Source organism: Accipiter gentilis, chromosome 18 (genome assembly GCF_929443795.1).
Source record: "Accipiter gentilis chromosome 18, bAccGen1.1, whole genome shotgun sequence".
Taxonomy (NCBI): Eukaryota; Metazoa; Chordata; class Aves; order Accipitriformes; family Accipitridae; genus Astur; species Astur gentilis.
This window is the reverse complement of record NC_064897.1, coordinates 28,941,079-28,952,657: the sequence shown is the minus strand read 5'-3', so window position 1 is coordinate 28,952,657 and position 11,579 is coordinate 28,941,079. Positions and strand designations below refer to the sequence as shown.

The window sequence follows — 11,579 nt, the reverse complement described above, 5'->3', positions numbered from 1 at the left end:
GCGCCGCGGGGAGGGGCCGCGCAGGTCCTGGCAGGGAGGTACGGGCGCCAAGAAGAGTGCCACGAGCCGCGACGCGGGTCTCCCCCGGGCGGGGGGAAGATTAACGGTGAAGCGACTCCGCGAGAGAGCTTTTTCGGCAGCACTCCGCCCCACAGCGCCCCGGCGTTCCCCCGTTCGGGGCGGTGCTTTTTCAAGCGCCGTCCTCATCCCAGCCAGGACCGGGAGCGGCGGGGAGCGCGGGTCGGAGGTGAGGGAGCGCGGCGGCAGGCGGGTGTCGCCTCGCCATGGCCAAGCACCACCCGGACCTCATTTTCTGCCGCAAGCAGGCGGGCGTGGGTGAGTCCCTGGTGGGGGGGGTTCACCCCCTCACCCTCTCTCCGCTGCGGGGCGGGGGGGGCGAGGCGCGTGTGCCGTTAGCGGCCGGGAGGCGCGCGCGGCCGTTAGGCCTGGCGGGGGGAGGGGCGGCCGCCTGGCTCCTCCCTCCCTCCCTGTTTTATTTCTCTTGTATTTTGACGTTCTGCCGTGTTTTATGGGTTCTTACCCCGCGGTGGGAGAGGAGGCTCTGTGAGGAAGGCCCCCGGGTGCTTTCCCCGGGAGTCCGCCCTGACGTGCGGGGGCTCCTGGGTCCGCTCCCAGCAGAGCTGCATGGCGCTGGGGCGGGCCTGGCAGCGGCCTCCTCTTCCTCAAGGGCTGGGGAGGGTGATGGCCGTGAACAGAAAAGTACGATTTTGGGGTACTTTACTCCTATTGCGTTGGCCGTGCCGGTGCGGCCAGGAGAATGAGCTGAAGGCTTCAGCCAGCACTGGGAGCACCTTCCTGGCTGCGAGATAAAATTACCTTCCGGGTCATACCTGTACACAGATAATGAGCTTTTATTCTTGCCGCTTGGGTCAGAATTTGCCTTGCTAAGTCTTAAAGAAGTCTTGTACAAGATTAGAAGTCCAGCTCTCTCTTCAGATTTTTTTTCAGTCCTAGGAAAAGCAAATTTAACGTGTGATTTTCTGAAAGAAATGTGAACAAAATATTCAGCTGCACTCTCCATAGGAAGCTTCTTTTTAGAAGAGTTAATGCAGCTAACAGTCTATTGTGTTGAAAATTCATTTCCAGCCTGATGAATCCCTTGACCTTCAAACTTCAATTGAATCACTCTTTAGTCTTTCTGAACGTGGACATCCTGTCTTTAGAACTTGATATTTATGGTGTTTACCCAAGTCACTAACATTGTTGTGAGTTTCCTAGATAAGTGGCAAGACTTCTAAGATACATTTAACTGCCTTTGTGTTCTGAAGTGAGGAAGGTATTTGGGCTGCCTTAAATCAAATAAACACTTGATTTTTTTAATATTTTTTTTTTGTCTCATTAAAACCAGTGTAAAAGCTGTTCCAAGACTTGTACATAGGATTTTGTTCAGTCAGGTACCTAGGCTACATTTGAAATGGAATAAAGTACGTAGGTTTTCTTACTGTCGATGGGTGTCATTGCGCATCCACAGTGCATTTAAACTTTGATGGTGGCAAATGTCTCCAGGAGGATATGTATTGTTTATCATAAATATGCTTGTGTTTAGGCTCAAACTGTTACTTTTTTTTTTTTTAAAGACTGCTCACTGCAGAAGATAATTACTTGACATTCGAGCTTGTAGTTACTTATATTTTTCTCCTGCTTCTGCCTCAAATAATTTTTTTTTCTTCTTCTTACAGCAATTGGAAGACTTTGCGAGAAATGTAAGTATAGCTTCTACATATAGTTGCTTGAGAACATGGTGTTGTGGGTAGACCCATACAGTTTGGATTTGGGGATTGGATTCTATTTCACTTTAACCATGAACTTGATGTCACTCTTTGAGATGGGAACAGTTACTTGTGTGTTGCAAGTGTAAATTGATGAACATTTACAAAATTACATGCTTAGATTGTCACCAAATGCAGGCTGTTCTAGAGTGTATGCTGCCAGCATTTTCAGTAGCTGAGGCTACAGTGACTTCTTGATTGTTTCCTTGTAATCTGTAATACAAAATGATCAGCCTGATCATTTCAAAGCAGGAAAAAGAGAATGCATTTTTGGAATCTGACTTCACACCTTGAGAAAGGTTCCCTTCAGCATCTAGGAGAATAAGAAATGGGGGAAACATCTAGAGTTAGAGCAGAAAAGACCCCTACAGAATCAAATGCCAGTGCTCAACTGTACAAGGGGAGAAAGAGTGTGATCTGTCATTAGATCATTGTAGGTGAACAGAACAAATAAGATGACTGGTTCCTGACTCAAAAATAGTACGAAAATAAGCAAAGCGGGGAGAAGCACAGTCTGAAGCAACAAGATTGTTTTCAAGAGCACTCAGCAGTGAAACAGATTCCCATTGGTAGTAGTTGAGGGCTGTCATGCTGGGGATTTAAGAGCAGGTTAGATGAGCTGTTTGTGGGAGTCAGGATTAGATGCCTTGGGAACTGGTAATAGGATATCAAGCCTTTCATCCCTAGGTCAGTGTTTTGGATAAGGTCCAGAACAGCAGAGACTGTCAGTGGCATCTGATGGCTGCTTGCCTGTATGATATGAGTACTTGACTTTCACTCAGTTCCTTGTGAGAAAGGAAGAGCAACTTTTGTGAAATTGCTGTTTATGCCAGTTTGCCCTTTCTTTGGCCTTCTCACAGATGAAGGATTAAAGGGACCACGAGTACAATCTCTTATCTCATCTCTTTGAGGATAGTAACTCCAGACTTCTGTTGATGTGGCACTGTGGGAGAAGCTTACACTGCTGCTTCTGTGTAGGTGAGGACACTAGTCCTGTCAGTCCAGCATTGTTTTCACAAGTGAAAAATTCAAGAAACGTTCTGGAGTAAAAGTAATGGCACAATCTAAGCAGGTGTTGGCAAATCACAGAAGAAGTGACTTTTGAGTTTCCTCTCTGATTGTGAATGAATGAATGAATGAATAAAAAACCTCAAATATTGCAGGCTACTGACCCTTGTTCCTCTCAAGTCTGTGTGCAAATACAAAGTTGCACTCTGTGCCTGCAAGGTAAATTTCTGCAGTTCAATTGTATTGTCTTGGAGTGTACAGGCAACTTCTTTGACTAGGAAGCTTTTCCTCTTCAATGTGAGGGTGGAGAGAAGGATGTTCTGTAACCAAAGGCTCTGCTGTACTTGCAGGTGATGGCAAATGCGTGATCTGTGACTCCTATGTGCGGCCCTGCACTCTTGTGCGCATATGTGATGAGTGTAACTACGGCTCCTACCAAGGGCGCTGCGTGATCTGCGGGGGTCCAGGAGTGTCTGATGCCTACTACTGCAAGGAGTGTACGATCCAGGAAAAAGATGTATGTTGTCATCCAGTCTCCTGTTGAATTGGTTATGTCTTTATTTAGTAGCCGTGCTTACCTTTAAGGGGCTTGGAGCTACTGAAATTAGTGTTGAGACATGGGACGCTTGGGTTCCTCTACCAATATTGGCACTGGTTTTCATTACCTGGTACCTTCTTCCCGTGGTGGTAGTTCCCGTGTTTGCAAAGCATTTTGAGATATTGTAGCATTTTGAGGTACTGTAACTCTTCATCCCAAAGGATCTTTTGACTACTTTGCACTGTACGCTCATGGTTTGCTTCTTCCACATGCTGCAAGTTACCACTTTAAGTTGTTATCTTACTAGATCTCTCAGCCTGGGTTTTATCAGGGTCAGAAATATTCCAGACACTGCAGAGGCAGTGGTAGGAGCAGCTCCTCACTAGAAGTCCATTATCAGCCACTGACCAAGGGCATGTACGGTACTGTAAGGCCTAAGGAATCACCACCTGTGTTTTCCTTTGGATTACAACATAAAGTTAGATCGTAGTATCTAGTGTCTGCACTACTAATTGTGTTTTACAAGTTTAAAGTTTCTTACACAATTTCAGTGGGATACAATTTTTATTATTTTTTTTTTTTAAATTCTGTTCTGGAACAGCCTATATTGTAGACATCTCTTTTTCTGCTAACGCTTTTTGGTGTAATGATCCTGTATTTCTATAGTCAGCACTATAATCTTTTTATAATCTTCTTGTGCTGAAAGATAGCCGCTGCACGTGTGAAATGAGGCAGCTGTTCACCCCCTGTAAGGTATTTGTTAATATCCAACATGATTAGTGCAGGATGTGAAGAACTGCAAATCAAGTGGTAGAAAGACCTCGGGGAGAAGCAAAAGCATGATGCTTGCAGTTGCAATATCCCCAGAATACAGACCTGATAGCTGTGAGAGTGTCCGTTAAAGGTTGTTTGGGCTTTGGTGCTTTGCAAATGCCATCTCTGGCACACCCTAATGACAGTGGAGAACATGCTGAGAGAATGGTTCAGATTGATTTAGAGGAACATGCTCAGCTGAGTGAGTTACTGGTTTAATTGTCTGCAGTGCCTGTGTTTTCTCTAGAGGCCTGCAGCTAAATTCAGGACAGGGGCAGGTCCTCATCTGAATTTAGTCATTAGATCTGATGGGACCATAATCTTTCGTAGTATCTAAATATGGATATAAGTTCTGTGATGGTGGTGCTGCCTCCTACTTTAGAAATGCTGTGAGAAACAGTAGTTTTGTTCACTTGCCTTTGGAACCAAGATACATGGCTTGGTAAGTCACGAGTAAATAGGCTTGGGTTTATTTTTACCAATTCATATTGAATACCAACAGGTATTTTTCATAACCTAAGCTCACCTATGGCTTATCATGTCTGGTTCAGGTGCGAATAGCCAGCTGCTCTGCAAGGAAGGGTTATAGAAAACATAGAGCTGGAGGAACAGGAGAATGACAAGTCAGAGAGCTGGGTGAAGGCTGCTGTGGGTGAAGACAGTTGTTCTGTACCAGCAAACTCAAATGTTAGGGATTATTGCAGATTTGAAGTTGCAGTTCTGAAACAGCAGATTTGACATGACCGACTTGCAGGACTGAAAAGTGCTGGCACAGGTATAGGGTGCCTGGAACAAGAAAAGTTAAGTGTGCTGCCTGCAACAACTATGGTAGCTGGTGCTGATGTGAATAAGAAAAGCAGATGGACAGAGCTCTGTACCTGAAGCTCTAACACTCCAAGGTTTCAGTCACAGCATTTCCATTGTCCTCAGAGAAAGACTGGAAAAGATCATGAAGCAAGAAAGCAAATACTAAAATGGAGGGAGGAGGTGGAATGCTGTTGGGCAAGAGGCAAAGGGCCTGGTTACTCTTGGTTCATTTGTTCTGATGGAGAGAGGAATGAGGTATTGTTTCACCCCACTTCAATCTGTGGGTAAGGGCCAAAATCCCACCTTGTCACCCTGGACAGCTCCAAGTTGCAAAAAGTAATCTTTTCTTGGGGACAGGAGTGTGCTCATGTGCTGCCTGCCTAGGAGTAGGTGGAAGAATGAACAGAGCCCTGCAATAATGCTGTCAAGATTGTCACAGACTCCCTGGATCGTGGGAGGCAAGGCTTGGAAGAGTCCTACTATTGAGGTTCAAAATCAAATAAGGAGAGAGTAGCTAGAGATGGGTTGTGGCAGGTGTATGGGGGAGGGATGATTTCTTTCCCCCCACTCCTGTTATTTCTACCATTCAGACCCTCCCCACTGGCTTGCATCTCCTGCACTGGAGTGGGTATTGGTGCGGCAGCTTGGGTGCAGTTTCTACAGTGGCTGACATCTGCCCAGAGGCTTTCTAAATCTAATCCACTCAGGCTTACACAACAGCCAAGGACATGTGTTCCTCTGCCTGGATGTGTTTCTCACAGCTGCTGTTGCCAGCCACAACATTTTGCCCTCGAGAGTTATGCAGATGCTGGGCTTAGGTGGCCCACGGGACAAATGTTCCTTGGTACACCAAGAGGTGCATCTCTGGTTTGTCTTTGCAACCACACTTCTGAGGTGGGTCTCCCCACTCCCCTTCTTGTTTTTCGTGTGGCTTTTTTCTCACTGTCTACTGGAATTTCAGGTACAAGAACTTATCCGTATAGCTGCTGTGAATAACTGTCCCCTCCCAAGATGACCATACAGCCTCTGCAGTCATCAATCCAGGATGCAGGAAATCTGAGATTCAGTTCTGCCATCACAGCTGAGTGAGGTCCCTAAACACGAGAATGGCTTGGTGACATCTAAAGCAACAAGACTCTTTTTGGCTAAGGAGGGGGAAGGTTATTCCTCTGGGCCCTCTAAATCCTCCGTATTCAAATTTACAAAGAATCCAGTCTTAAGGCATTGAGCATCCTTTTCATTAAACTGCTGATGTTATATGAGCTGTTTCCCATCTTCACCCCAAGGAAGAGAGTGTCCTAGAGTAATGTTAAAAAGGCATCCATCCTCTTCTCTGTTCCAGTGTCCTGCTGGTAGTAACCAGAATTGGAGGGCAGTTTGTTTGCACAGGCGTTGAGAATGTGTGTTGAGGACAGGGTGAGGACCGTGGGAACTGAGAACCTACTAGAACTGTGTAAGCAATGATGTTGTTCTGTTTGCCCATTTCCTAACTTACATCCTCTTTCCTTCTTACAGAGAGATGGTTGCCCTAAAATCGTCAACCTGGGCAGTTCCAAGACAGATCTCTTCTATGAAAGGAAAAAGTATGGCTTCAAGAAGAGGTGATCCTATCCATACGTGGCTATGCCTCCTGTCAGGTTGGCAAGAGGGTCTTGGAACACCTCTGGACTTTATTATTACTGGAAACCGGTTGATTATTTTTTTCTAAAGCAGTACAAATTCAGTAGCATACTTGGGGTTGGAGAAGTAACGGACTGAGTGGGGACTGAAACCTGATCAGAACTGACTATCAGAAAGAGCAAATGAGGATTACTGTGTCTTGCCTTTTCAGAAGCTCTGCTAGTAGCTGCCCCAGCTCACTATAAAAATCTTGGTGGGCAAGTATTTACACATGGAGGAGACCAGCTCAGTAAAAAGCAAGTGCCGTTTCTGGTGTGGGGAAACACCTTGTGGTTGTTCTTACCAGGCCTCCTCTCAACTGTGTGAAATTGCCCCACGCATCAGTATTGAGGAACAGAGCACCAATCCCATATGTCCGCTCCCCCCCTCCCTTCCTCCAGTATATTTCCATGCTGCCCTGTTTTGTAAGGAACCTGCTCGTGGCTGGTGCCTTCCTAGGGAGAGCACAGCTGTTCCATGTTTTCTTTGACAGATTAATCCAAGGCCCTTTCTTGTAACCATTTCTGTAGGATCCATACCAATAAAGCTTCTTCTTTTGTTTTTGGGGTTTTTTTATAACAAGGATTTCTCTCCAGTTCATTCTGTGCTTAGCCTCTCTGGAGCTTTCTGGGGACACGCAGGATTAGCCCAGCTAGAACTGCACAATGGGTTATCTGGTTTCTGACAGTGTCTGCTTATGGCCGTGTGACCTTGCTGCAAGGAGCTTCAGGGAATGGCTATCGCTTTTGTCTGCCTGTGATCCCAGCCACTGATCATTTTGTCCCATAGCGTGAGGATCGCTGAGCTTGTAACCCTTATCCTAGCTAATACGGCTGTGGATGTTGTTTCACCATGCAAACATCCAATCCCTTTCTAAAACCTACTAAGCTATTTGACTCGCTATCCTGTTCTTGTGAATAAGTTAAAGCCTTCCCTGCTGTAACTGGAAACCAACTATTGTGTTCTAGGCTATTAGCCGTATGCATGCTGAAAACCAGAGGCTGCTTGTTTGTCAAATACCAGTAGAGGCTAAAAGGAGTCTGTTAGCTCAGCAGAGATCTGGGAACAGGCGCCTTTATGCAGAAGCAGAACTGAGTTCCCTGCTAGTGCGTGCACTCCTCAGATGGTTAAAGCAGGGTCCTAGCTCAGCATGCCTTGCAGTCCTAAAAGTCTTCATAGTCTGAGCAGAGCGTGTGCTACGGTAACGGGATTCTCTTTGCGCAGTCTTGGGGTGCAGAGCCTGTTTTATGCTCCTTCCAGGATTTCAGTTTTTCCCCTGAGGTTACGACTAGAGGTTTCCTCTAGCTCCTCTCTGGCTTAAACGCCGCTTCTACCTGCTCCAGCCATTTAGGGGTTTTGGATAAGAGTGAAAACAAGCGGACGAGTTGTGATCACCCTTCCCTTAAAAGTCATTTCTTCCTGTTGCAGCTGGCTGTAGCTATGACTGGTCCTACAGCCAGCCATCTCAGCTGCTTCTCCCCCCCCCCCCCCATTAATTCTGTCAGGTTTCTCTTCCAAGCTTTTTGCAGTCCTGAGAGTATCTGCATGTCTTCTTCCCTACACCATGGTTCCCTTACACAGCTTGTGGTTAATTTTTACTAATATGGATGCTATTTGCCAAGATGTTCAGAGCAAACTGGTTCTTTGTTTCCTGGAAACCTACTCTCTCAAAGGAATTACCTGAATAAGCAGCTGCCTCTTGTTCCTGACTGGGAAGCCCATGTCAGAGCCAGTATCAGCCGTGTTAAACTCTGTATTTCCTTAAAAGTGGGGCAGGGCATGACATGCAGATTTTTTTGTACCTGGAACTTTATCACTTCAACCAGCATTTATCACTTGCTCTCAGTCAGGCCACCCAAATTATCGCACTAGGAGTGCAGAAAGTTTATATGTACTTTTTTCTTTCCTGGAAGTTTCTAAGATAACAAAAGTTGTTCAGTGAAGGTAGAGGGAAATGAAGTTTGAATTACTTCTTTTCTCTCGGAGTTATTGGCCCTGGTGCAGGGACCCCTAGAAGATCTAATTTTAGAGCAGCCCTTGTTCCTGATCATTTAGCAAAGGAGCGGCCAGGCAGGGGTTGCTGTAGAGATACGAGTGTCCCCATCCCTTCCCCCACCCCCAAAAACGGCTGAGCATACTTACTTTCTTGGCACTCCCGGTGCCCTCACTCTGACTGCTGGGTATATCGGTCTGCATTCTGGCAGCAATGAGAGTTAAGCTGCCATTTCTAGTTTTTCTGAGTCACTGGGCAGGTGGAGAGAGGGAGGGACAGGCTTTTTCCCCTTTGCCTTGTTTGCTCAGACAGCTCTGGGGAGAATGCCAAATGCTGCCGGTGCTCAGATCAGTTCAGTGCCGCTGCCTTTCTGGCACTTTCAGAGCACGGACGGGACATTGCCCTGAAGCTGCTAATTCAGACAAGGGTAATGGATACAGTTGGGTAGCCCAGAAAAACTCAGCCTTGCTTTTGTGGTAACGATTTCTGTTCACCAGCAAACGAAACCCAGGCGGGGCCCCTGGAAAAGTATTTCTTCCTAAATAGATTTTAAAGTACTTGTCCGGTAGAAGGAGATTTCCTGGCAGTACTGGAGTCCAGAGCACATGCTAAAAGGGCGAGCTTCCCTGCAGGGGGGAATGAGACAAGACGTGTCCTGCCACTGTGCGCCTGCCAAGCTCTGGAAGGGCTTCGTCAGACCTTGGAGTCTTAAGCAGCCTGATTGAGGGGCTCCCTGGCTGCCAGCTGTGAAGCACTTGCATGACAACTGCAAGGAAGGGTGGAAGGGATGGCTGTGTCTCTGTGGCAGCTGAACCCCCTGGGTGCTGCCTGCAAATCCTAACTACATGGAACTAAATGTCTCTTCCTGCCATTACTTTTCTAGGTAGGGTTCTCGCCTTTTTTTTTTTTCTTTTTTAGTCAAAAGGATGTTACGTAATAAGTAAAAAAAATCCCTTTATTTCAAATATTTACATTGCGGGGGTGGGGGGGGGGAGAACATGGGACCTCTTGGCCTATTAAGTAATTGGCTGCTTTGTTGCCAGTACTAACAAGGCATTGCTGCATTTTGAAATGTCGATGTTCTCTGTTACACACCTCTTCAGAGCAACTGTCAGCCACAGCTACAACCAAGCTCAGCAAATAGCTCCGTAAGACACCTCTGGTCCTTTGAATCATCTATACCTTGTCTTTACAAAGCCCTTAAGCCTGAAGCATCACCTTTCTTTAAAAAGAACCAGAAGGTAGGCAAAGGCCTCGAGCCTGCCTGTGAGCTTTCCCTGTGGGAGTTGCATAGACAAAGTCCTGCTTCTGAAACCTTATCTGCGCAGGAGCTATTATTTTCTCATTACAGGGATCAGCTGGAGATGTTGTTTGCCTGTTTCAGTAGCAGGAAAGACATTTTTCATTTCCTTGGGGTTGTCATGGGACTTGAATGTAAAGAGGAATCGGGGTATGGCAGTGTTAATTACGCCCGATTATAACCTGACTGCCCTTCCTTGGCATTAAATAACCCAGCAAAACGAGCTCTGTCCTGGCAGCCTGGCGATTCCTTCCCTCCCCGCCCGCACGTGATTCGGTAGCTTTCCTTTGACGTAATAGCCAAATGGCCGAGAATGCGTGAGCGGATACTGTGACAGAATTCCTCTGCCTGCATGTGTGCTGGGGCGACACGATAATTAAAGGAGCATGGTCAAGGCACAAGTATTTTAAAGAGCCCTAATGTGTAACACCCTCTTAGTAACACCTTATTAAAACAACAATAGAATTTTAGACATTTCATTGCCTTTTTTTCTTAATGATGCTAAAAATAGTGCAGTCATTTTCATTTCCTGATCTCTGGCTGACAGCGTGATTTTGTTCCCAGCAAAGCCAGGGAGTATTAGAAAAAAAAAAAGGGTTCTTTTGTAACCAAATTCCTTTCAAACTAGGAGTGATGAAAATAAGGCTGCTCATAATAGCTCTCATAAATCTTCCCCTTCTCTTCCTCCCCCTTCCACTGCAGAAAAAATAACACCAACTTCAAAAGTTGTTGGGTTTTGGGTTTTTTAATCAGTGGGAAAATGAGCAAGGGTGGCTGCGGTAGCGCTGTGGCTAGGAAGGAGAGCATTAACAGATTTCTCAAGGCATGGTGTTGGCTGGCTTCGAAAGAAGTCCTCTTCAGTGGCAAAGGCAGCACCAAAGGTAAAGGGTTCCTAAGCGAGGGAGGACAAACCAAACCCAGGAAGATGCTGAGGATCTTTGTGGAAACGGGGCAAGAGAGGAACTTGGTATTTTTGCACTTGGGGGATGGTTGCTATGGAGAATAATTTAACCAGAGGGACATGGAGCAGCTCAGGAAGCGTCTGTGGTCTTTGTCCCTTTTGGAAACGGGCGATAAACATTCAAATGTAACTCTGTATTACTGAGAAGATCCAATTCCAAGATGGAATGTGACCCTGCGATGAGATTTTTTTCTCGGGAATTCTTCAGAACCAAGACAAACAGGACATTTAACAGGCCAGGCAAGCTACCCCCGCTGCAACAGGGACTGCGGTAGCGCTTTGGTCACCGAGACCACTTCTCCCTCCCTAGTCTGTGCGTGTCGACTCCGAGAAAGATGCCTGACACGTGGCTGGGAGAGCCTGGAAACACTGTTCTTGGCGTCCTTTCCACTCGTTTGGAGCTTTACTCTCCTTGAAAGCTGCCTTACGCGTGGACGGCAAGAGCCCTTTGCGAGCGGTGTCTGTCTGAGGTGATGGCCTCGGACCGTAAGACCTGTGGCCTGTGGGTGCCCAGAGAGGTTTTCTTCATTTTCCTCAGAACTAGTAATTGGTCTGGTTTAAAATACAAACTGCAGAGCTGTGCGCACTGGCAACTGCCGCCCTTCAAACACCTACGGTGACAAATCTGCTTCTGGGTGCGGGGCTGCTTTCGGGGACGACTTGTTGCCACGCCTGGCTATCCCCACCTATCCCAAAGCAAGCCCACTGGG

At 46.6% G+C, this 11,579-nt stretch overlaps 1 protein-coding gene across 2 annotated transcripts; it reads left to right on the top strand.

The window, feature by feature from the left end:
• The first annotated feature begins 14 nt into the window (after positions 1-14).
• On the top strand, positions 15-7,189 carry PHF5A (PHD finger protein 5A). 2 transcript variants are annotated; one of them, XM_049821537.1, is made up of 5 exons: positions 15-336; positions 1,701-1,724; positions 2,651-2,768; positions 3,149-3,315; positions 6,472-7,189. In XM_049821537.1, exons 3-5 carry the CDS (start codon positions 2,726-2,728, stop codon positions 6,559-6,561), a joined length of 300 nt encoding a protein of 99 aa, XP_049677494.1. In that variant the 5' UTR covers positions 15-336; positions 1,701-1,724; positions 2,651-2,725; the 3' UTR covers positions 6,562-7,189. The 2 variants fall into 2 exon arrangements, with proteins under 2 accessions (XP_049677494.1, XP_049677493.1); XM_049821536.1 differs by lacking the exon at positions 2,651-2,768 and having other exon boundaries at positions 22-336.
• The last annotated feature ends 4,390 nt before the right edge of the window (positions 7,190-11,579 follow it).

Excerpts from the sequence above, each read along its gene's own strand:
- PHF5A (XM_049821536.1), top strand. The coding sequence starts at position 285 with ATGGCCAAGCACCACCCGGACCTCATTTTCTGCCGCAAGCAGGCGGGC. Across the intron at positions 337-1,700 it reads CCGCAAGCAGGCGGGCGTGG|CAATTGGAAGACTTTGCGAG; the intron begins GTGAGTCCCTGG and ends TTCTTCTTACAG. Across the intron at positions 3,316-6,471 it reads GTACGATCCAGGAAAAAGAT|AGAGATGGTTGCCCTAAAAT; the intron begins GTATGTTGTCAT and ends TCCTTCTTACAG.